The sequence below is a fragment of the Staurois parvus genome, unplaced genomic scaffold, assembly GCF_062004578.1.
Source record: "Staurois parvus isolate SC_StPar_1 unplaced genomic scaffold, SC_StPar_1.0 ptg000394l, whole genome shotgun sequence".
NCBI classification, from domain to species: domain Eukaryota; kingdom Metazoa; phylum Chordata; class Amphibia; order Anura; family Ranidae; genus Staurois; species Staurois parvus.
In genome coordinates, this window is record NW_028318190.1 from 8,796,416 (window position 1) to 8,822,040 (window position 25,625).

General features: G+C 47.8%; 1 protein-coding gene across 1 annotated transcript in view; it reads left to right on the forward strand.

Annotated features, from left to right (window-relative positions):
* The window catches only part of CLSPN (claspin), a 71,452-nt gene that overhangs the window by 19,586 nt on the left and 26,241 nt on the right, over window positions 1-25,625 (forward strand). Inside the window, exons 11-15 of the mRNA XM_089686321.1 lie at window positions 558-703; window positions 8,469-8,530; window positions 9,027-9,223; window positions 19,708-19,871; window positions 21,063-21,295. Of these exons, the coding sequence (XP_089542447.1) occupies window positions 558-703; window positions 8,469-8,530; window positions 9,027-9,223; window positions 19,708-19,871; window positions 21,063-21,295 (802 nt within the window). The remainder of the gene's footprint in view (window positions 1-557; window positions 704-8,468; window positions 8,531-9,026; window positions 9,224-19,707; window positions 19,872-21,062; window positions 21,296-25,625) is intronic.

The window sequence follows — 25,625 nt, forward strand, 5'->3', positions numbered from 1 at the left end:
ACCCAAAATTTGGGATTCTTTTATTTTCACTTCACTTTACTATTGCTTCAATGATAATGGTAAACAGGACAAATAGGGAAGGTGAATCTCCTCAATTGGGGGAAGAGACGGCAATAAAAACTGACAAGCATTCTAATCTCTATCCCCTCTGTCCTGAACTAAAACAAAGTTTTGCCTTTTAGTTGTACTTTAAGAATTTGCGCCTATTAATTTATGAGCAACTATTATAATATTGCTAACTTTTATAACAGAATTTTCCAAAGTTTTCATTTTCTTTTCGTTTATTAAACGATTGATTAAATGTCACCAAAAGAAAGTTATGTTCGTTTGAAAAAATGATATAAATTTCATATGGGTCAAGTGTTGCATGACTGCACAACTGTCATTCAAAGTGCAAAAGTGATCGGGGGCCTTTTAATTCTCTTACAAGCTTACTTTAGGCGTAGCCTGAAAAACCTGTTAAAGATTAATAAGCAATATTTATATTCCTAAACGCAAGGATAAAGGATGTTGAAGGCATGTTTGGTGAGTTTTTTTTTTTTTCCCCTCCATTATAGACACTGGATGATCTCCTCGGAGATGGAGAAAATGAAGAAGATGAGGCTAAAGATGGATTACAGAACAGTAGCATACCAGATAGAAGAATCCCTGCAGCTACAGAGTCAACCTTGATGTTGTTCAAAGACAATTCAACAAAGATTGAGTAAGATATGGCTTGAGATGCACAATCTGTCTTTTTTGGGTATTGTAATCGTATGCATTATTTTACAATCTGTTCAGTGCAGCACTGTTTGCTCTGGTAATTAGAAAAATATATAGTTTTTTTTTTTTTTTATTTTAAAGTCTTCCCATATAATATTACAGTGTATTCATAAAGTATTCAGACCCCTTTCACTTTTTCAATGTCATGTTTCAGTCTGATACTATAGTTGTTTAAATTAATTTTTTTTCCTCATTTAATCTTCACAGAATTTTAGAAATGTTTGCAAATCAATAAAAAAAAAAAAAAAAAGGAATAACTGAAATATCACATTGGCATATGTATTCGGACCCTTTGCAACATCACTTGCAATTTTGACATTTCTGAAAAAAACTGAAAATGGCTGTCTGACGGTCCCGGTCCAGCCTAACTGAGTTTGCGAGGATTGCAAAGAAGAATGGCAGAAAATCCCCCAATCCAGGTGTGCATAGCTTGTCTCGTCATACCCAAAAAGTCTCAAGGCTGTTATTGCTGCCAAAGGTGCTTCAACAAAGTACTGCGTAAAGGATCTGAATACTCGAGTACATGTGATTTTTCAGGTTTTTGTTTTCTTTTAATAAGATCAGACATTTCTAAAATTCTGTTTTCACTTTGTCATTATTATTATTATAATACAGTATTTGTATAGCGCCAAAGGGTATGCTCAGCGCTGTAGAGTAGCAAGGGGGACAGAACATGAGACAAGACAGTAACAAAACAGTACACCAGGGGTTCGAGGGCCCTGCTCTTTCGAGCTTACAATCTAGGAGGGAGGGGAAGGTGATACAGGAGGAGATGGCTGTGGGGGATGGAGTGGTGGGAGGAGTGGAGGAGGTTGTTAGGTGAGGTTGGGGTAGGCTTCACTGAAGAGGAGGGTTTTCAGGGTGCGCTTGAAGGTGAGGAGGGTGGGTGACAGTCTGATGGATTGGGGTAGTTCCAGAGGATGGAGGAAGTCCTAGAGAAGTCCTGCAATCGGGCGTGGGAGGAGGAGACCAGGGAGCTAGAGAGTAGGAGGTCCTGTGAGGAGCGGAGAGCACGGGTAGGGTAGTATTTGTGTATCAGGTCAGTTATGTAGTTTGGGGCGGCGTTGTGAATGGCTTTGTAGGTCAGGGTTAGCAGTTTGAATTTGATGCATTGGGCAATCGGGAGCCAGTGAAGGGATTGGCAGAGGGGGGAGGCAGATGTGGAGTGGTTGGTGAGGTGGATGAGTCTAGCCGCTGAGTTTATGATCGACTGGAGTGGGGATGGCGTTCGTTTGGTTAGGCCAGTGAGAAGGGAATGCAATGGTCCAGGTGTGAGATGATGAGGGAGTGTACGAGTTGTTTGGTGTCTGGGGTGAGGAATGTGCGTATCTTGGAGATGTTGCGGAGGTGGAGCCTGCAAGATCTAGAAAGCAGTTGGATGTGGGGTAGGAAGGAGAGGTGGGAGTCCAGGGTGACACCCAGGACTTCGGCGTGTGGGGTGGGAGAGATGGTGGCGTTGTTAGTAGTGATGGAGAGGATGGGGGGGGGGGCACGGGGTGGGGGGGAAGACCAGGAGCTCGGTTTTGGATAGGTTAAGTTTGAGGAAATGGAGCGACATCCAGTCTGATATGTCGTTTAGGAGGCGGGCGATGCGGGCAGAGAGTGAGGGGGTGAGGTGGGGGGTGGAGAGGTAAATTTGGGTGTCGTCGGCATAGAGGTGGTAATTGAAGCCATAGGAGTGAATGTTTGCCAAGGGAGGAGGTATAGATGGAGAAGAGGATGGGCCCGAGGACAGAGCCTTGGGGGACCCCGACAGAGAGGGGGAAGGAGGGGGGAGGTGGTAGTGTTGTAGGTGACGCTGAAGGAGCGTTGGGAAAGGTAGGAGGAGAACCAGGAGAGAGCAGCGTCCCTGATGCCAAGGGAGTGCAGTTTGGCAAGGAGGAGAGGGTGGTCAACAGTGTCCAAGGCCGCGGAGAGTCGAGGAGCAGGAGGATAGAATAGTGGCCATTGGCTTTGGCGGTTAGCAGGTCGTTGGTGATTTTAAGTAGGGCGGTTTCGGTGGAGTGCAGGGGACGGAAGCCAGACTGTAGGGGATCAAGGAGGTTATCAGTGAGGTGGGCGCTTAGGCGATTGTAGGCCAGGCGCTCAAGGAGCTTGGAGGTGAAAGGCAGCAGGGAGATGGGTCTAAGGTTGTTAAGGTTAGTGGGGTCGAGGGAGGGTTTTTTGAGTATGGAGGTGATGTGTGTGTGCTTTAGAGGGGAGGGGAAGGTGCCGGTGGAGAGGGAGAGATTGAAGATGTGGGTGAGGGAGCGAATGATGGAGAGCGGGGGGTGACTGGAGGAGCTGTGAGGGGATAGGGTCCAGGGGGCAGGTGGTGAGGCGGGCTTCAGTGAAGACCTTAGAGACCTCCTCAGGGGTAGTTGGGCTGAAGGAGCGGAGTGTTGGGGAGGTGATGGTGTGCGGGGCATTAGGTATAGTGGGGGGGTAGTGCGGCTATGAGGTCGGGGGAGGGGAGGGTTGAGGGGTTGGAGGAGGGCGGGAGGCTGGGTGGAGAGGAGGATTGTGAGTTGACAATGTCCTTACGGATTGCGTCAATCTTGTTTTGGAAGTGATTGGCAATCTCGTGGGCGGTGAGTGAGGTGCTGGGTGGAGGTGGGGGGGGAGAGAGCAGGGATGTGAAAGCGGAGAAGAGCCGGCGACGACAGGTGGAGAGGGTGTTAAGGGTTATGAAATAGGCTTGCTTGGCGGCGTGGAGGGAGGTGGTGTAGGCGGCTTTATAGAGGGAGAACGCGTGAGGGGATCTGGTTTTGCGCCATAAGCGTTCCAGCGCGCGACTGCGTCGTTTGAGGCATTTCGTGTGGTCGTTTTGCCAGGGTTGAAGCGGGTGGGGGTCTAATGCTACGTGTGGTTAGGGGTGCCAGGGAGTCAAGGGCAGCTGACAGTGAGTCGTTGTATGCAGTAGTGGCCAGGTCAGGGCATGACAGAGGGAGGATACTGTCATACAGACGGTCAGCTGCCGGGTGGAGATGGGTTGGGTTCAGATTGCGGAGGTTGCGGGTGATGGTTAGACGCTTCGGGGGGGGGGGGGGGAGTTGAGGGAGGGGGAGATGGAGAATGTGAGGAGGTGGTGGTCAGAGGGGGAAGGGGGTGTTAGTGAAGTCGTGGGGGGTGCAGAGGTGGGAGTAAACGAGGTCCAGGGTGTTTCCATTGGAGTGGGTGGAGGACTGTGTGTTCTGTGTGAGCGCGAAGGAGGAGGTTAGAAGGAGGAGTTGGGAAGTCGCCGGGCTGTTGGCGTTGATCGGGATATTGACGTCGCCTAGGATGATGGTCGGTAGCTCGGAGGAGAGGAAGATGGGAAGCCAGGCGGCAAAGTCGTCTAGGAAGGGGGATGCAGAACCAGGAGGCCGATAGATTACCGCAATCCTTAGGGGGGTGGGAGAGAAGAGCCGGATGCAGTGGGCCTCGAAGGTGGAATAGGATAGGGAGGTGGGGTTAGGGAGGACCTGGAAGGTTCTCAGCGGTGGTAGGAGCATACCGACCCCTCTGCCTCTGCGCCCGCTCGGTCTGGGTGAATGGGTCCAGACGAGGCCTCCATAGGAGAGGGCAGCAGGGGAGGTGGAGTCAGTGGCCTGTGCCCAGGTTTCGGTGACCGCTAGGAGGTTGAGGGAGTGGGAGACAAAGAGGTCGTGGATGGCGGTGAGCTTGTTGCAAACCGAACGGGCGTTCAGGAGTGCAACCGAGAGGGGAGGGGTGGATGTGGGGAGGAGGGGGACAGATATGAGAATAAGGGGGTTGCGGTGGTTGGCGTGAGTAGGGGGTGCCAGGAGGGGGAGTGGGGAGATGGGGGGCCAGGGTTAGGGGAGATGTCACCGGCGGTTAGCAGGAGGGTGAGGAAGGTGGCATGGGAATGGGAGGTGCTGGAGCGCGTGGGTCTGTTGGTGGCATGTGGGTCGGTGGGGGAGTGGAGTATCAGGAGGAGGTGGTGAGAGCTGTAGAGGGGGGAAGGAAGAAGTGAGGGTGCAATGTAGAGCTGTTTTGGGGGAGTAGGAGGGTAGAAGGAGGCAAGTTTGGGGATGGAGGACAGGAGAACGAGGAGGAGGAGGAGGAGTTCAGGTGGCATGCTAGGGTGGGCAGAATGCTGATTGGGTCGGAGAGGAGGGAGGTTTCAGTCAGGACGTGAGGATGGGGAGAGTCCGTTATGCCATGTCTGAGTTCAACAGTGTCCAATCGTAGGAGGGGAGTCGGAGTGGTGGGCGGCTGGGGCCGCAGCTGGCTGGTTGCAGTCTGTGGGTGCTGTAGACCTGCGTCCGCGGGTGTTGTGGCACGGCGTCGGTGGGCACAGTAGTGCGGCGGCTGGACAAGCTGTGAGATGCAGTGATTGGAAGTGTTGTAGGCCTGGCGTCGGGGGTGCTGGAGGCCTGGCGTCGGGAGGCGTTGAGTGCACAGCTTCGGGAGGTGTTGAGGGCCCGGTGTCTGGAGGTGGTGCACGGCGATGTCTGGAATGGGCTAGGCGTTGGTGGGCGCCTCTGTCAGATGGAGCGTGGCTCAGGGCTGTGCGGGGCAGGGGCACGGTTGAGTGGAGCACGGTGGGGAGATGTGGCAGCGGTGGCTTCCCCAGTCGGGGCCGGTGGCGGCTTACCCTCTTTGTGCCTGCGGGGGTGGTTGCTGCTTTCTTCAATCTGCGGGACCCGGAGCGGGGCGTCGCGGCAACGATCCTCAGCCTTGCGCAGTTTGCGCTCCTCCGTGGTCTGCTGCGGCTGGTAGGAGAGGCCGCGGCTTCAGGGGTCGTGGTAGGCCAGGAGTCGCCAGAGTTTCGCCAGAGGGACAGCGCGCCGGAGGGCGGGGTGGTGGGCTGGTGGTCCCTGGTGGGGTGATGGGCTTGCGATCCCAGGTGGGATAGTAGCTTAGGGTCTTTGGTGGTTTGCAGTCCCTGGTGGGTAGTGGGTGCCCCTCTTTGAGTCCCTGGTGGGATGGTGGGCTTGCGATCCCCGGAGGGATTGTGGCGGTCCCAGGTGGGATGGTGGGCTTGCGGTCCCCAGTGGGATAGTAGCCTGGGGTCTCTAGTGGCTTGCACTCCCTGGTGGGTAGTGGGTGCCCCTGATTGTGGCCCTGGTGGCTTGCGGTGTGATGGCGGCTGGGCCCCCTGGTGGGTAGTGGGTGCCCCTGTTTGAGTCCCTGGTGGGATAGTGGCGGTCCCAGGTGGGATGGTGGGCTTGCAGTCCCCGGTGGGATAGTAGCCTAGGGTCCCTAGTGGGTAGCGGGTGCCCCTGTTTGTGTCCCTGGTGGCTGGTGGTGTGATGGCGGCTGGGCCCCTGGTGGGTAGTGGGTGCCCCTGATGGAGTATCTGGTGTCCTGGGACGTTGAAGCGGACCCCTCCCGGGTGTCAGCAGGTGTCCTGGGCCCCTTTGGGGTGTTGGTGGGGACCTCGGCGGTAGGCTCAGGGGCCTGGATGGCAGGGGATGGGGTGCAGGGCACAGAGCTGGCGGTCATGCTGCTGCTTCGGGCGCCATCTTGGAAGTGTGTGGTACTGAGTGTAGACTAATGAGAAAAACAAATTCAACTGTGTTATCAGGCTGCAACATAACAAAATTGAAAGGGGGTCTGAATACTTTATGAATGCACTGTATATTCATTTAATCTGATTGTGTTTTTATATTGCCAAAACTGTCTGGCAAAGTATTCCTTGTATTGGCTGCCTAGGACTTGATGCTGCATCCCAACATACCTTTTTCACTTGTAAAATACAGCACTGGAACAGTTCACTGTTGGTTTCCTAACCAAGTGAACAATAGTATGTAGCACTACCCCCTTAAGTGTCTCTAGAAGATTTGGGTCCCCCTATAGTCCTGAACAGCCAGGCAATCTGCATTCTCCACACGAGCTTGTATCCAGAGTCAGAAATCAGTCCGTGAGCTTTTGTCTTGTTTTATTTGAGGGGATTTTGAACTGGGATAGGGTAAATGGGTATAGGATACCCAAGGGAACGGACAACTGAGGACAATGTCTTGAAACGATTCACAAGCTTTTCTTTTGTAACAGTATCTATTGGAGAGCTAGTCAGCGTCTCCTTGATGCACCACCCTAGATGAAATTCTCCTCTTCACCCAGCAATCTGGAGGTTTTTCTGAGCAGGGGATCTGGCTCCTGTCCCTTTTTAAAAAGGTGAACAGTCACTAGTAGGGGGCCAATCTGGTTTCTCGTCAGTGTACTCTTTCCCCTATCCGCCCAGGTGGTGCAGGTGTACTCGCCTAGATCCTCTCCTGTACTGCTTGTGGGTTGGCTGCTGCTACCAGGCCGGTCTGCTCCTTCCCTGCCGTAGAGGTGGTCCTCAGGGGGGCCAGTGAGTTCCAAGTTTTCCTCCTTTCCGGCTCACAGGTGGGCCCCATCCCACTAGGCCCCCTGGCAGCCACCTTCCTCACAGCTTCCTCTCTCCTTCTCTCCCATACTCCTGCTACTGAGCAGGCTCTAACACTTTTAAGGGAGTCCCAGCCCCTTGCAAAGCCTTCTGTTGGGGATTAACTGAGGCCCCTCCAGTGTGCAGCAAGCGACACTGCAGATCCACCCACTGCCTCCAAGGCCTTCCTCCAAAAGCCACAGAGTAGGGGGAAATTCCAGAGCCTCTCAGCCCTGACCACAATTTGACCCCTCTGGCTGTTAAACCTGTGCTGCTATTCAGCTCCTGTTTAACCATTAGGATCTAGTTCCGCCTAGCTAAACTAGGAGGGTGCTACAAGTATGATCTGTGAAAGAAATGATTCTACTCTAAAGATCATTTTGTTCTAGTTAAATTGGTTTTGTTTCTTATTAAAGTTTTGAAAGTGATTTCCTGAAATGGTTTTAGGTTACATATATTGCATCCAAGCAGTGCTACATAGAGCATCAATACCTAATTGACTTCTCTCATTTGTGCATCTGAACTCTGTCTGCTTGATATTTGAGGTCTGCCTTTACCACACAGATGGTTGGTTGGCCATAAAGCCTTGTTTATGCCTTATGTCACTTTGTCCTGAATGTACAAAGTCTTGATGTATGTCTTTTGACAATAAAAACATATTCACATGTGAAACCTCTTTATATCCTCAGCCTTAACCTTTGCCTGGCTTGTGGGATATAGGCCTTCTGCCATAGTCTGTATAGAATTTTTAGGCTGAAAGAGTTATCTTGAAGCTTGGTCCCTCATTCCTTTCAAAAGTTATATCCTCCTAATAAATGAACCTAAACTTGGAATAGGAAGCAGACATCTGACTTTTACCATACATCTATTACCTTTTGAGGCACTTGTGACTTAGACATGGCGTGTGTTTTGTAATGTTTACCAAGTTGTGGTTTCATCCGGGTTTAGTTATGGTGCATTTCACTTTTTGTGCTTTTCCAATTTCAGTAAACTTCTGCAACACTTTTGTTAATTTTTTTTTAACGAAGGTGTTAATAAAACAAACGTTAATAAAGATTTTAAGTCTGTTTTTCTTCCCGGTCGGAATGCTCTTACTGTAGTGCCCTATTAGAAATTGCACTGATGCAAATGATAGTCTGTACTTTTGAGAGTCTATTTATGCAGCACTTGGTGTGGCACTGTTATCAATGTTGGGTTGAATTTTCCTGTCCATTCTACTTTTTGGAGACCTGTATTACCTCATAGGTGATTATATTGTAAATTTGCATTTACATTTTGTTTTTTTGTTTTTTTTGCTAGACTGTAAGTCAAGCCCTGTCTTGGAATATTTAAACATAATTTAATGCAGTTTTTTTTTTTCTATTTAACACAGTGACTCCATTCCTGATAAGATTGATCATGTTGACAGTGGATGCAAGGAGAATGACAAGCTAGGTAAATATGCTTGGACCGGTTTAAGACTCTCTTCACACTGGTGTGCTTCAAATCGCAGGCATAATTGCCGTGATTCTGCCTGTGATTTGAAAACGTGACGTGGAAATGTGAATGCGTGATCATGGTGCTTTTTTTCAACGCTCCACAATCGCGCTAACAAAAACACAGGACACGCTACTCTCGAAAACTGTTCCAGAACCTGTTTTGTGTGTTGCATGTCCCGCTATTTCGTTTGCGCAATCACAGCATGTTTGCTGCAAAATCGCCCTGCATTTTCAAGTGCCATTGTTGTGAATGGCACCTGTACATGCGATTTGCGCGGTTTCACACCACATTTTCAGATCACAGCCAGATTCGCAGCGATTCCACCCCCGTTTTGAAAAGCCCCAGTGTGAATGGATCTTTAGATATTTGAGTAAGTGTAGACTTGTAATAACGAACATAAGATACATCTTTTGTTTTTTTAACATAATTTTTATTTAATAATTCCTTACAGGAGATGAAGATGATTTTCTCCTGCCTTTGACGAAGGACAGCAGTCACAATAGCAGCTTTGAGCTGATTGGTTCAATGATTCCTTCTTATCAGCCATTTAGCAAGGCTGGAAGAGGATCCCTGCAGCCTAGTTTCGGTGACTTCCGTTCCCCTTCTCCAGTTAACTTCAAAGCAAATTTTGTCAGCTCTGCATCAAAGGTAAAATGCATATAATTGTAATCTTTCACATTGCAGATGTATAAAAAAAAAGTAGCTGAAAGGCTCACCTACAGGGAAAAATAATAAATGTACATATTTTGGGAGGCAAAAAAAATGTGCATTTATAATCTTTTTTCCCAGTGTAGTCTGCAAAACATTGTAACCATGATCACAGTGCATTGTTAGGCTCTTGCAAACACTCCAGCTTTCTTGCCCATACCTCCGTACATGCTCTCTACTAGAAATCTGTAGAAAGTGTCAATGAGCTACAAAGGTGCTCAACAGTGCCCTCATGGTTCATTGAGAACTACAAGCCACCTGGCATTGTGGCAGATGGGACTTGTGCAGAGGGAGGTACTGGAGCATGTTACAGCCTAAGTACGGGTGTGACATGCCCTACAGCAGGGCTTAAAATTTCAAGTCCTGAGCTACTAGCCAGGCCTTAAGAGTTACTCGCCACCAACAAACACACACAGACACCTGTACACACACACAGACATGTACACACACGCACAGATATACATGTACACACGCACACATACAGACACATGTATACACACAGGCACGTACAGACACTCATACACACAGACACATGTACATACACACGTACAGACACATGTACATACACACACACACGTACATACACACACACACACACACACAGACACATGTACATACACACAGATACATGTACATACACACACACACACACATGTACATGCACACAGACATCTACATGCACACAGACATGTACATGCACACACAGACATGTACATACATGCAGACACATATACAGATACACACATGTACATACACACAGACACATGTACATGCATACACACACACACACACACACCCTATAAAAAGGTGCAGTACTTCGTCGTTCACTCACAGATCCGGGTACTGCACTCTAGGGGGAGGCAGAGAGAACAGCACACACTCCTTCCTTTGATTTCACTGCGCTCAGCTATTGCACAGTCTGACAGCTCCCAGTGCCAATGTCAGATCCGGCCTGAGCTCCGAGCCTGCTCAGCAAGACGGCACTGGGGGACACACTCGCCCCTACCATAATTTCCACTCGCCATTGGCGAGCAGGCGAGTTGAAATTTCAAGGCCTGCCCTACAGGGTGAACTTCCTAAAGGATAGGGAAACATATTTTCCTAGGATTGCATATTACAGTTGATTACTGCTCCCTGTTCTTATTTTGCTGAGCCTGTACAGGAAGCTACACAAACTACTTCTGAATTTGCTTTCTGGAATAAATTACCACTTGTAGATTTTAACAAACTGCTGTATGACCTAGGATACAGAAACCATGATTAGAAATTAAAAGCTGGCTGAAATTTACAAGGTGCTGGTTGCTCATATCAAATTGGATACTGAAATGTATAAAAAAAAAAGAAAAACTGTAGCTTGAGATTGAATGTTAAAGAGCTAATCTACGTGAAGGTGTCCTACCTGAGTGTCTTCATTAACCACTTGCCCTCCGGAACATTTATCCCCCTGATCAGGGCATTTTTTGATATTCGGCACTGCGCTATTTCTTTTTGTTCCATAAAGTTTATTAGGAAAATGCAAAACATGGCATACATTTGGTAAAAAAGAGTAGAAGGGAAAAGGGAATGGAGGGCAGGAATAGAAGGCAGATAACATAAGCCATGCAAAAGAAGGTGATCATGTGTATTGACATAGACAATCATCTCAAATTATACAGAAAAATAATAGAGTTGGTGGTAAACGGTGAAGAGGCAACAGTCACAACAAACATGTAGTACTCGAGCACAATAATAAGGAAAAGCGGGTGCTGCGGTGAGGGATGTGCGCCCTGGTTACCCATGTGCGGGAGGATGTCTTTATAAGACCACCGGTACGTATGGTACTGATACTGTAAGAGCATGAGTGTGCGTCATCTAAGGGCATTGTGAGAGGTAAAAGGCCAGGAGAAGAAGAGAGAAAAGGAGGGGGAAAGAGAGAAATAAAAAGGGGAGGGGACTAGAGGATCATAAGGGAAGGGATAGAGCTAGGGAGGGGAAATAGTGGACATGCCTATTACCGGTGCGTAGGAAATTTAAGGAGGGAATATGGTTAGAAAATGTTCGGCACAAAATCAGGTGGAATGGCCCATGAGGGAACGGAATTCAGAGGTTGTTCGGAAGTGAGTCCAGCAAGCCCAGGTATGGAAGAATTTGGTAGGGGTATCTTGTGAGGAAGCAATCAGCTCTTCCATCTCCGCCACTTTTCCAAGGCGTGTGAGCCAATCTCGTATGGAAGGAGAATGGATGGAGCCCCATAGTACAGGTAGGCAGAGTTTAGCCGCGTTGATCATATGCATGGCCAGAGATTTAAAATAAAGGTGTCTTGGAAGGGAGGAATAATGAAGGAGGAATTGGGCCAGAGAAAAGTCGAGGGGTAAGGTGGATACAGATACAACTATCCGGTGAACCTCTTGCCAAAAGGGCTGAATAATCAGGCAAGACCACCAGATATGAAGAAGTGACCCATCAGGTGTCCTACATCTCCAACATTTGTTAGGCAGGGAGGGTTTATAGCGATGAATTCTAGAAGGGGTGCGGTACCAACGTGAAGCCAGTTTGTAACCGTTTTCTTGCGTTGAAACATTGAGCAAGCATTTATGGGAGTATGTAAATATCAGGTCCCAGTCTGAAGAGGAAAAGTCTATTTCCAAGTCTCTGCCCCATGCTCGGCGTGATAAAAGGGAGTTGTGGTTCCCACTGCTAACTAAGAGGAGGTACACTACTGAAATCAAATGCCTCTGGGGTTCAGTTTTAGAACAAATGGATTCAAAGGGGGTAAGAGGACGGGTCCATTTTTGACGGTGTTCATGTGTTTGCAGGAAATGCCTGATTTGGAGGTAAGCCCAAAAGGGGAAAGTGCGATCTCTCATGCTACTCGCCAACGAGGAATACGTTTTCAAACAACCATTATGAAGAAAGTGTTCTATTTTGATCTGACTATGGGGCCAATGTTTGGATAGAAAGGCCTCATGCATTCCTGGAGGGAAGTCAGGATTTAGGCGAAGAGAAGTTAGGGGCATCAGAGATGGAGGCAGACTTGCAGGCCATTCGGAAGATTTTCAAGGTAGGTCCCAGCGCTGGGTGTGTGAGGAAGACCTGAGGTGTATGCTTCGCCAAAAGCCAGGGGATCGATGCTAGTGGGCAGGGTGAAAAAGAGTTCTCTAAGTGAACCCATGCTTTGGTGGATGAATGAGCATGCCAGTCAATGATTTGGGAGAGGTGGCAGGCCCAATAATAACGTTGTAGGTCAGGGAGCCCTATCCCTCCTTTAAGTTTAGGAAGGATCAACTGGGAATACGAAATGCGCGGACGCTTATGGTTTGCAGAGGAACAATGAGCCCATTCTCCTACAGGAGGTAAAAAAGGCGGGCGGTAATTGAATAGGCAGGGTTTGAAAAAGATAGAGGAGGCGGGGAAGTACGTTCATTTTGAGCATCGCGGCCCTCCCGAACTACGAGAAACAAGGGCGGTGCCACTTAAGGTCTTCCTGTATGGTACGGATGGCTGGGATGAAGTTTTTGGCATATAGGTCGTCTAGGTTTACAAGTAAGCTGTGTGGCAAGATAAGAAAGGGCTTCCTTTTCCTAGTGAAACGGGAATTGAGACTGGCAAAAAGATACCGTGTCAGGCGAAAGAGTGATGTTAAGGGCATAAGACTTAGAGTAATTGATTTTGAGGTTCGACATAAATTGGAAGATCGAAAAATCTTTCAGCAGGTTGGTTCAAGGATCCACAAGAAACAAAAGAATGTCATCCGCATAAGCAGCAAGTTTGTATTCTTTAGCTGCTGCCGTAAGGCCTTTGATATCGGGATTCAAACAAATTTTACGCAGCAGAGGTTCCAAAGAAAGTACAAAGAGGAGAGGGGACAACCCTGATGCATCCCATTCCCAAGAGGGAAGGGGTTCGACCGACAAGTGGCCATTCACTCACACCCGAGCTGTTGGATCAGAATAGAGGGCCATAATGAAATTGAGCATGTGTTCACCCAAACCGATCACCTGCACGGATGCTTTTAAATAGTCCCAGGCCACCCTATTGAAGGCCTTCTCTGCATCCAAGGAAAGGAAGAACCCGGGGGTGTTGGAATGGCGAAGCCAGTGGAGGAGATTGAGGGCCTTGGAGGTATTATCTCTTGCTTCCCTGCCGGGAATGAAACCCACTTGATCCAAGTTGATCAAGGAAGGGCGTAGGGAAGGAGCCGATTGGCTAGAATCTTCGCAAATAATTTGACATCTACATTCAGGAGGGAGATGGGCCTATAATTGGAAACCAGGGTATCATCCTTGTTACCTTTGGGTATGACTGATGTGCGCTTCTAAAAGTCGATGTTGTGGCAGGGAAGATGAGGAGAAAGTGTTGAAGGCTGAGAGAAAGGGGTCGCTCAGGATGTCTAGAAAAGATTTATAGTAGGTTGCTGAAAAACCGTCGGGGCCCGGACTCTTACCAGGTTTCATTTGTTTGACAGCACGCTCCAATAAGTCAGAAGCTAAATTTTTTCCAAGGAACGGGCCGTATCCTCAGGAAGAGCAGCGGGGCTATAAAGATGAAGAAAGTCGAAGATCAGAGTGGCCCTAGGTTTATCGGTTTCCGGAGGGGGATGTTCAGGGGGGAGGTTGTATACGGAGCTGTAAAACTTCTTAAAGTGAGAGGCGATATCGGCATTGGAAGTAGCAACCGCACCGTCTGGACCTCTGATTTTGTGGACCGTCATACTCGACCTCTTTGCACGAAGGGCTCTTGCCAGGAATTTCTCACTTTTGTTCGCAAATTCATAATATAACTTCTGAGACATAATGTATCTACGTTTTGGCTGCCTTGCCTAATTCGGTTAGGAGTTGCGAGCGGACATTCGTGAGTTCGGTCAGTGTCAACACGGCTTGAGTATGTTTGTGGGCTTTTTCTAGGAAATGAATTCTGTCCGTAAGATGTTTTATATGCTCTTGTCTGTCCCGTTTACGTTTCGTGGCTATAGCTATAAGGGCTCCACGGATGACGCATTTATGAGCTTCCCACTGCGTAAGAGAGGTGTCTGGAGTATGGTTCGTTGAAAAGTATTCAGCCAATTTGGAACGAATTTCTGCTTCAGTTGTTAGGTCCAAAGAAGAGAGGCATCCGGTCGCCAAAATTTAGAGCATGAGTGTTTTTCGGGGAACCGCAGTGTCATGATTATGGGATGGTGATCTGATAGAACCATCGATTCTGTAGAGGCGGTGTAGAAGAGTGGAAGGTCCGCTTGTGATAAAAAGAAGTAATCTATCCTGGAATATTTCTTGTGCGGTGGAGAAAAGAATGTGTAGTCTTTGACATTAGGGTGAAGGATTCGCCATGAGTCGTGTAGTTGTAGGTCTTCTAGTTGCATGCGAATCTGCCTAAGAGATTTGTATGGCAAGAAGGAACTGCCCGGAGAAGAGTCCAGCAATGGGCTTAAAGGGACATTCAGGTCTCCCCCCCAAAATCAGCATACCTGACTGAAAGGCGTAAAGACAAGCAGTGGTCGAGCGTACAAAGGAGGCCTGCTTGGAATTGGGAGCGCAGAGATTAGTGAGCGTAATGGGCCTATTGGCAAACGCGCTAATTAGGAACAAAAATCTACCTTCGGGATCCGGAAGAGAGTCCGTCACTGTCAACGGGAGATGTCTTGCAATCAGAATGGCTACACCCTTTGATTTAGCCAAGGGATTGGAGGCATGAAAGACCGTTGGAAAGCGGTAATTAAAGAACTTGGGAATGGAGTCTTGACGGAAATGTGTCTCTTGAAGAAAGACAATATCCGCTCTTTGTACAGGTAAGAAAGCAGGAGGGAGCGTTTTTCAGGCGTGTTCAAACCTTTAACATTAAGCAAAAGAACTTTTAAGGACAACTGTCCTGACAAAGAATTGGAGGAGGGCATGTCCATAGTTTTATGTGTAACAAGCCTGGTGGGAAGGAACACTGGAGGTCAGGGAAGTGGGGAGGGGTAGGGGAGAGGAGGAGAAAAAAAAAAATTAGAGGGGGGGGGGGTGGAGACGAGAGAAGAAAGTGAGAAGGAACGAAGAAGTAATAACCGGCATGAGGAGTAGACCCACTAGTCCACTAAAGGGTGGGAGGGACAAAGAGAGGAGAACAAGAGGGAGAGTCAGTAAGAGTTTTCTGAGCCTACTGTGTGGGACACGAGGTGGGCGTAGATCCAAAATGGGGGAGCCCGCCGGTGGACTCTAATGAAGAGGAAAGTGTTGGAATTGGAGAGGGAGGGCGAAGGTAGGGCAAACAGTACGGGGTATAAAAAAACTTATTCCTGCCTTGGGGAGTTTGAGTGAAGTGAAAAGGGGATAACGGCATTGTGAGGGACAGGTATCCGGCCACAGTACACAGCGGATAAGTGCGGGTACATGTCACCTATGTAAAAATGAGTGGAGTATAGACTGAATCGTGACCTGTGCAGTCAGAGATATCACTTCAGTGAAAAATGTGGTCGGGAGCAGGCCAGGGAATGATATCACTCAATGTCAAAGTAATAGGTAAGGCCAATGCGAGTATCCCAAGTTCACTTCTTGAGGGGGTAGGCTGTACTACAACCTACCAGAAGCAATGGAAATGGGAAAACCTAACGGTAACATAAAAAATAACATGTGAAGGCAGATCTACAAACACTGACCAACTAGGCCGCCAGCAAACAATGTATAACACAGTACATTAAAGGTAAACCCGGAAATGAACCAGCTTGGGCTCCAAAAGCATCAGGGGAGTCGAGCAGCACCTCAAGTACGTCTGGGAGGAGAGGTAAGGGCGGAGGCGGAGAATATCATGGATTCCGTGAAGAGACGGTGCTCTAGTCCTATGAATGGAATTGATGACGGTACAAAAGCGGGAGAGGTGTTAACAACTCCAACAGGGGGCTATCATCCAGAAGGCTTATTGAGGTGATGCTCGCTCACAAATTAACAACCATGAGACAATAATAGCAACAACAACCCAAAACCCCAGCTCCATTCAATTATACTATAAGGATATCCGATGAGTTCTACAAGTGATCCCTGGTGGGCAGTTCAAGGCGAGTTGAGAGCGGTGCAAACAGGAGGGGTCAAGGGACCCTCACCGAGACGCTCGGAAAACCTCGGAGGCATCAAGGCTAAGTCCTGGACTGGATGGAAGGTTAGTGCGAGAGAGCAGGGATCTTCCAGAGGTCCTCTACTACAGTGGGGTGTAGATGGATTTGAAACGGGAATTGTGGAAAGAGCCTGTTGGAACTGGAGACCCGGATGTAGGGCTGGCAACCACGGTCTGAGGTATCAATGGCGGAGTCAAAAAAAAAAAAAAAAAAAAAAAGATCTTCAGAAAAGGGAGGCACAGCGATATGGGCCGTGGCGCTCGTGCCGCCATGTGGAAGGCGAGGGATGCGGAATGAAGCCCTGGTGGCATCTGTAGGCATACGAATGCGTATGCAACAAAGTGTCCCGAAGCTCAGGCTGGAACAGGTGTGTGAGGGATTCCAGGGTGGGAGATCCTAGGCCCAGAATGGTGGGAGCACAGAAACAAAGGGTTCTCTTGAAGTACTGCGGAGGTGATGTGTGTTGATTTGGAGCCAGCAGTAAGCTGGTAGTTTGCTGTGGAGAGCCATGAGAAAATGGGAGTCCAAGACTCCTAAGCTTCATTTCGGGGCCTTCGGTGTGCAGGAGAGGCCGTCTGGCTAGAGATGGCAGTAGAGCCTCTTTCGGGAGGTTTCAGAGGGGTCGTGGGGACCGAGCGGCGTCGACGAGAGAGTGGACCTTGCCAATCTATTGCATTGGTTTCCAGTCTGGTTTCTGGGGCAGATGGAAGCTGCATGGTACTGTACCAGTCAGGAAGGTTGATCAGTGGTATATCCAGAGAGGCGCAAAAATTGGGTATATCTTCAGGAACTTGCAGATTGACATTGCGCCCGTTTGCTTGTAGAGAGGCAGAAGGAAAATCGCCACCTGTAGGGTATGTTGTGGGAGCGCAGAGTCTCCAGTAAAGGGCGAAGTTCCCGCCTTTGTTGTAGGGTCAGATTGGATAAATCTTGGAATAGAGATATTTCCGACCCGATACAGGAGATGTCTTCTTTCTCTGGCGCTTCTGAGGATGTCCTCTTTAAGCGAGAAACGAACTAGGCAGCATATTACATCTCTGGGTGGGTCGTCATCTCTGCCCCTGGGACGGAGCGCTCTGTGTGCACGATCCAGGTCAATTAAAGTCGCAGGCGGACGACCTAGAAGGTCATTAAAGATGGCCACCACTGCGAATATCGTTCGGTTCCACAGATTCTGATAGGCTGCGGAGTCGAATATTATGTCTGCGTGCACGGTTATCTAAGTCCTCAATGTGTCTGTAAAATTCTCGGATATTTGAAGCGTGTGATGCTGTCATCTGCTGTATATCAACTATGGCATCCGTATTTCGTTTGTAGGAGAGTTCCACCCCCTCTAGTCTAGTGCCCAAGGAGTGAAGGTCATCACGTAGGTCATTTAGGGCAGTGGTGAACATGACCTTAATGTCCGTAGCCACAGCATGAAGGTCTCTCAAAGATAATGTATGGGTGGCTGAGGAGACATCATGCTGGAGTACAGTGTCTGGCACTGTGTCCGAGGCTGTGCTCTTTGAGCTAGTAGCAGCTGCAGAGGGAGGGGGGATGCCTGCGGCCTGTCGTGCTGGGAGAGTAAGAGCTTCTTTGTGTCTGGCCTGCTGCTGGCTAGGGGCCTGAGGCAATTCTGACCGGGATCCGGAGGTGTTCCGGTCCGTTTTCCCCATTACTGCACACCCCACGCTCACCCAATCCGCTGTGCAAGGAGTGAAGTTGTCTTCGGCCGGCGGGAGCTCTGTGCTTAGGCGGCCATTCCGGATCGTGGCAGACCATGCCCCCCGTCACTGCGCTATTTCAACTGCTAATTGTGTGGTCATGATACACTGTACCCAAACTAAATTTGTCCTTTTTCACACAGTTTTTTTCTCTTAGTGATATTTGATCACTGCTGGGTATTTTTTTTTTTTTTTTTTGTGATATAAACGAAAAAAGACCAAAATTTAAAATCACAACGATATTCTACTTTTGGTTATTAAAAAATTTTCAGTAAGCTCAGTTAGTCATAAATTTAGGCTAAAATGTATTCTGCTAGATGTCTTTGGTTCAAAAAAAAATTCCAATACGTGTAGATCAATTCGTTTGTGTAAAAGTTATAGTCTCCACAAACTATCAAACTATGGTATATGTGTGTGTGTGTGTATGTATGTATATGTGTGTGTGTGTGCGTATGTGTGTATATATATATATATATATATATATATATATATATATATATATATATATATATATATATAATGTATGTGTGTGTGTATATATAAATAAAATGAATTTACACAGCTTTTACTTTCTGACTGCACGTTTCTTCAGGTGCTAAAATGCCAGGGCAGTACAAAAAAAAAAAACACATCCCTTATGGAAAGTAGATACCCCAAGAAATTTGCTGAGTGGCATGTGGAATTCCTGGAATTTTTTTTTTGGCATGAAAGTTAAAATTTTTATTTTTTACACACAGTTGCCAATAAATGATATATTGCTTACACATGCTATGGGTATATGTGGAATACACCCCAAAACACACACTGCTACATCTACCAAGTATGGGGACACCAAATGTGAGAGACCTTTTGGCAGCCCAGCTAAATATAGGCCCGAAAATCCAATGACCACCTCCAGGCTTTCAAAGGGCATATTTCCTCATGTCCTCGGGCGGAAAGTGGTTAAAGTACAACTTCAGTAAAATAATAAATGCACATCTTTTTTTGCGAGTAAAAAAAAAAAGTGCTTTTTTTCAGCACTTTTTTTGATCAGTGGATAAAAGGGGCAAATGTCATGCTCTGTCATGATACTGCTGACCGCTTTTTGCCCTTACCTCCCATATGGGCAGACAGATACTGAGCTGCAGGAAGCATAAGTGAACTATGAGGGCGCGGGTCAGTGCGCTTGTAGTTCATTGAGATTTACATGCCATCTGCTGCGGTGGCACAGGACTTGAAGTTCATTCATTCACAGATTTCTGAGTGAATGACGCAATGGTAGGTGTGGAGCCCTGCACAGCTGCACCCTTTTTTAAAATACGGGGGGAAAGAACCCCTGCCTGCTGTCACAGGGAGGGGGGTGTAGGTTGGAGGTGCTGAATATGTTAAATGTTACACCCAATATACGGATGGGGATTAGGACTTTTTAGTAAGGGGAATAGAACGCATTTAGAGGTTGCATGTGAATTTATGTTTTGTTTTAAAGCCAGCAAGTGGAGCTCTAGGCACACGTCTTATGGTTTCTAAATTCACATTTAGAATTGAACTAATTTTTTGCACTTTTTTTTAAACATGAAATATAATTTGAGTTTCATTTTTCTGCTGTGCTTAGCGCTCACTAGATACATTGCTTTATACAGTGTGACATCAATTTTATTTTAATTGTCTTCTAGAGCTCTGGTAAGATATCTGAGCCATCTCTACCCGTGGAAGACTCTCAGGATCTGTATAATACTTCACCTGAGCCTAAAGCATCTTACCTCTGTGCTGGTGGAGTTTCACAGTTTCAGTTCTCTTTGGAGGATGACACACAAAGTCAGCTACTGGATGCTGATGGGTAAGAGGGGTTTTTATTAGTTGGTGTACTGTACTCTAAATTTTTATAACTACAGTTACCGTATATACTCGAGTATAAGCCGAGTTTTTCAGCACATTTTTTGTGCTGAAAAACGGCCCCCTCGGCTTATACTCGAGTCACCAAGTACAGGGGTTGGCAGAGGGCTGCAGTCTCTTAACTGGCTCCCACGACGATCCATCCAGGAAGCGCTGCTCCTTCAGTCACTCCGGCCACTCCCTCACTCCTGCCGCTCGGCTCCGCCTCCTCACCGGTGATTGGCCGCCAGAAGTGTAGCTCAGGAAAGGCACACAGGCGGCCAATCACGGGCGAGGAGGCGGAGCCGAGCAGACCCGCAAAAATCGAGTGAGGGAAAAGCCGGTAAGTGTGCAGTGCAGAGGTGCTGCTGCAACCACATATGCTGGCTGCAGCAGTACCATACTAGAACAGGGGTCAGCAAGTGTCATTGGTGTCAGTGGGAGGAATAGTGCCCCATCATTGGTGTCACTGATACTAATGATGGGGCATTATTCCTCCCACTGACACCAATGATGGGGCACTCTTCCTCCCCCCCACTGACACCAACGATGGGGCACTATTCCTCTCCCCACTGACTGAGTACTATTCCTCCCACTGACACCAATGTTGGGACACTATTCCTCCCACTGACACCAATGTTGGGGCGCTATTCCTCCCACTGACACCAATGATGGGACGCTATTCCTCCCACTGACACCAATGATGGGGCGCTATTCCTCCCACTGACACCAATGATGGGGCGCTATTCCTCCCACTGACACCAATGATGGGGCGCTATTCCTCCCACTGACACCAATGATGGGGCGCTATTCCTCCCACTGACACCAATGATGGGGCGCTATTCCTCCCACTGACACCAATGATGGGGCGCTATTCCTCCCACTGACACCAATGATGGGGCGCTATTCTTCCCACTGATACCAATGATGGGGTGCTATTCCTCCCACTGACACCAATGATGGGGCACTATTCTCTATCTTTATTTTTTACATTGACTAGTAGGTGCCTCATTTCCCACCCTCGGCTTACACTCGAGTCAATAGTTTTTCCCAGTTTTTTGTGGTAAAATTAGGTACCTCGGCTTATATTCGGGTCGGCTTATACTCGAGTATATACGGTACATGTTTTTTTTGTTTGCTTTTTTTTTCTTCATAGCTTTCTAAATGTTGGCCACAACAGAAGCAAGTACAGCTCTGCCAAGCAAAGACTTGTGCTGGACACCATGGATGAGAATGCTATGGATGCAAATATGGGCGAATTGTTAGATCTCTGCTCAGGAAATTTTAAGGAGTCACAGTCTGACACCAGCCAGCCTGATGCAAATGGCGCCAAGAAGGGAGCTATGGATGAGTTGCTGGGACTCTGCTCTGGCAAATTTGTCTCTCAAGGTATATCTGGCTTTAATAATATTTGATTATGCTTCTCATATTTAAACATTTTTTTTTTTGCTGACCCCAGTCTCTGGAGGCATAACAGAGGATGATGAGTCACAAACACTACTTACAAACTTGGGAATTTTATTATCTAATTTTATCATGTGAAAAAGTGGTAACTGTTGAGGTATTCAATTATTTTTTAAATAGAAAATGGATCAACAAATAAATTCTGTTGATTTAGAGCACATACCAGTTTTCATAATATGTTTCAAACTGTATATCCCTACCAGAGTATTGAGATCTTGCTTTTACAGTGGCTATAGATTTGGCAGACATCTCCATGAAAAGGACAGGAAGTTTCTTCTCACTGCATAGTACCACTCGCCATCATGCTTGAAAACCCACGGTCACCACCATGGCTGACCACCATTTTCTTCCCCAACACTACACCTGCACAACCTAACCCCACTCTCATCACTACACCTGACCGACATCCTCCCCCTACTCTTACCCTTATGCTGATCCCCCGTATGCCTTCACTTTACCAATGCTCACCTTTGCATTTTACAATTTTCCAATGTGCTCGTCTGGGCTCCCCACCACTGTAATGACATTCCTTGACATATTTTGTTTGTTCAAGGAATAGGCATGCTTTTGCTAGTTTATGTTTAATAATCAAAGTTAGGCACATTTTATGTATTTCAGACCATTTATAGCCAGATTTTCTGTATAGCTAGGCAGAGATGAAATTTGCATAAAGACTATTTGTTTGGTTTACTGCTGTAATTTTGTTATATTAAAAGGACTCTTCAGGGTATTTCCCCTATGGTTATGACTAGAGATGAGCGAATTATTAAAAAATTCGGTTCGGCTGATTCGCCGAATAAATTCGCTTCGAGCCGAATATATTCGCTGCGAATTTAGCTTATAAAAAGGGTGTTTCTAGGCTTCAGAGAGCCTTTATATTAGTGCAGAACACTGTACCTTTAATTTAAATGCCCTTGGAGTCTGCTGGGGAAGAGAAATAATACTGTCAGTCAGTATGACATGCAGATGAGTGCCGTCGATCTTAGAATCACCGCACACTTCACTCATTTGGGCAGTCACGGGGCCAAAACCAGAGTGTGGAGCCACAGTGTGGAGGCAGCAGCAATGGGAGGCCATACAGCACCCTATGACAAAATGGAACCCACCAGCAGTGTGAGGAGACCTGAAAGTGGCACATGGCAGAGTGTGGCGATGGAGACAGCAGCAATGGGAGGCCGTACAGGGACCCATGACACACTCTGGACCTGGCAGCAGCATGAGGAGGCGGTACAGGGGCCCATGACAGATTACGGGCCTGGCAGCAGCATGAGGAGTCGGTACGGGGGCCCATGGCAGATTACGGGCCTGGCAGCAGCATGAGGAGGCGGTACAGGGGCCCATGGCAGAGTGGCGGAGCGTAAGCAGCTAAAATTGAAGGCCATACAGAGGCCTATGTTAAAAAGTCCCCCCAGCAGCAGCATGGGGAGACGACTATCAAGAGTCCAATGGCAGAGTGGCGGAGCAGAAGCAGCTTCAATTGAAGGCCATACACAGGCCTAGGTTTAAAAGTCCCTCACAGTTAATTCCAATAACGAACTCTACTCCTCCATGCAATCTACTTACGAGACCCTGGGCAGGTCTGGGTCCAATTTGTGGTAGAGACTGGTTTTGTTCAGCCATGCTTGAGCGAGTAATAACAGGTCTGTGCTGCCCTTTGGTGTCTGGCTTAATGCGCACAACACTGAACGTCCCAGCGTTTGTCAACGATTTGCCGTTAAGTGATGCAAACCCGCTGAACCACGTTCATGAGGAGCCGGTACAGGGGGCCATGAATCAGTATGGACCTGGCAGCAGCGTGAGCAGACGACAGAGGCACATGGCGCAGGGTTGCAGTGGATGCAGCAGTATTCGGAAGCCAAACACAGGCCTCGGTTAAAAAGCGGAAGCCGTCAGCAGCGTGAGCAGACGACAGAGGCACATGGCGCAGGGTGGCGGTGGAGGCAGCAGCAATGGAAGGCCATACAGCACCCTATCACAAAATGGAACCCACCAACAGTGTAAGGAGACCTGAAAGTGGCACATGGCAGAGTCTGGCGATGAAGTCAGCAGCAATGGGAGGCCGTACAGGGACCCATGAGACACTCTGGACCTGGCAGCAGCAAGAGGAGGCGGTACAGGGGCCCATGGCAGAGTGGCGAAGCGTAAGCAGCTTAAATTGAAGGCCATACAGAGGCCTATGTTAAAAAGTCCCCCCAGCAGCAGTGTGGGGAGACGACTATCAAGAGTCCAATGGCTGAGTGGCGATCCGGGAAGTCAGCGTTGTGATTGCAGATGCAATGCAGAAATTTTATGAGGTAATGCCGTGGGTGCGAAGATCATATACCGTCGTACTTCCATCCATAAGACGGAACAACCTGCGAACCGGGAGCTTTATTGCCCTGACCCGCTGAGCAGCTTCTGGGATACTCAAGAGTTTGGCTTCTGTGGGGAATATGGTTGAAAACTGAAACTTAAAGGCATGTTGACGGAAGGGCACCAGTGTCAGTGCTCCGGAGGGAATATAGCTTCAAAGCTGACACTTAAAGGTATATCGACGGTCAGAGACCACAGGAAGTGGAGCTTGCGTCTTAAATCGACTGAATGTGGCAGACGTGAAACGTCTACGGGCCGTATATGAAACGGGTTGTTCCTCTTTCTGGAATAAGTGTTGGAAATGGCCACTCTTTTTGGTGTGGCGTTTTGTCTATTTAATTCCGATAACGGACTCTACTCTTCCGTGCAATCTAGTTACGAGACCCTGGGCAGGTCTGGGTCCAATTTGTGGTAGAGACTGGTTTTGTTCAGCCATGCTTGAGCGAGTAATAACAGGTCTGTGCTGCCCTTTGGTGTCTGGCTTAATGCGCACAACACTGAACGTCCCAGCATTTGTCAACGATTTGCCGTTAAGTGATGCAAACCCGCTGAACCACGTTCATGAGGAGCCGGTACAGGGGGCCATGAATCAGTATGGACCTGGCAGCAGTGTGAGGAGACCCGAAAGTGGCACATGGCGCAGGGTGGCGGTGGAGGCAGCAGTATTCGGAAGACATACACAGGACTAGTTTAAAAAGCGGAAGCCGTCAGCAGCGTGAGCAGACGACAGAGGCACATGGCGCAGGGTGGCGGTGGAGGCAGCAGTATTCGGAAGCCATACACAGGCCTATGTTTAAAACTGGAACCCAGCAGCGTGAGCAGACGACAAAGACGCACATGGCAGAGGATGGATCTGGCAGCAGTATGAGAAGGCGGTACAGGGGCCCGTGGCACAGTGTGGTGATGGGGGCTACAGCAACTGGATGCCAGAAAGTGGCCGATGGGGCTATATACTGCATGGAATTATAAAGTTGTAAAGACAGCGGCCTATAAGGCTATACACACTATAACAATCATGACTTGATTGACCATTGGCCTATAAGGCTATACACAGCATGAATATCATGACTTATTCTGAGAGTGGTTTGGAAGGCTATATACAAAAAGTAATTCATGAGCTGTCCGGACAGCGGACAATAAGTACATATATACAAATCAATTCATCAGCTGTCCAGCCAGCGGCCTCAAAGGCGACACATATAGAAAGCAATTCATGAGCTGTTCAGACAGCGGCCTCTAAGGCGACAGATATACAAAGCAATTCCCGAGGTGTTCAGGGAGCGGCCTGAACGGCTAGGTTATTACTAAATATATTTTTGTGGCCAAACATCGGCCTATAAATAGATGTCTACACAGTGACAAAAAATTATGTCGCCAGACAGCGGCCCCTAAGGCGACAGATATACAAAGCAATTCCCGAGGTGTTCAGTGAGCGGCTTGAACGGCTAGGTTATTACTAAATATATCTTTCTGGCCAAACATCGGCCTATAAATAGATGTCTACACAGTGACAAAAAAGTAGGTCGCCTTACAGCGGCGTATCCTACAAATTGACATTATAAGAAATGGTTTAGACCAAAAAAAAAAAAAAAAAACTTTGATGCGATGCTATACCTTAGTAGATTGTGGAAAGTCGACAAGTCAAGCGTAACTGTGTACATTACAGAAAATCTTAACAAGACAACCAAACATGTGGCCAAACCGTGACCGATACAACAAGTTAAAAATGTAAGAAACAGGAGGGGGCCAAACCGTGGCCAATAAATAAACAGTCCACCTCATTGATGAGATGGACAACACGTGTCAAATAAATATTTAAAAAAATTGCTATTCCATCGGTCTGGAACTGGTCGACTATAAATAATTAAAAAGTTTAAATTCATGTGACAGTCGTCCAGCGACG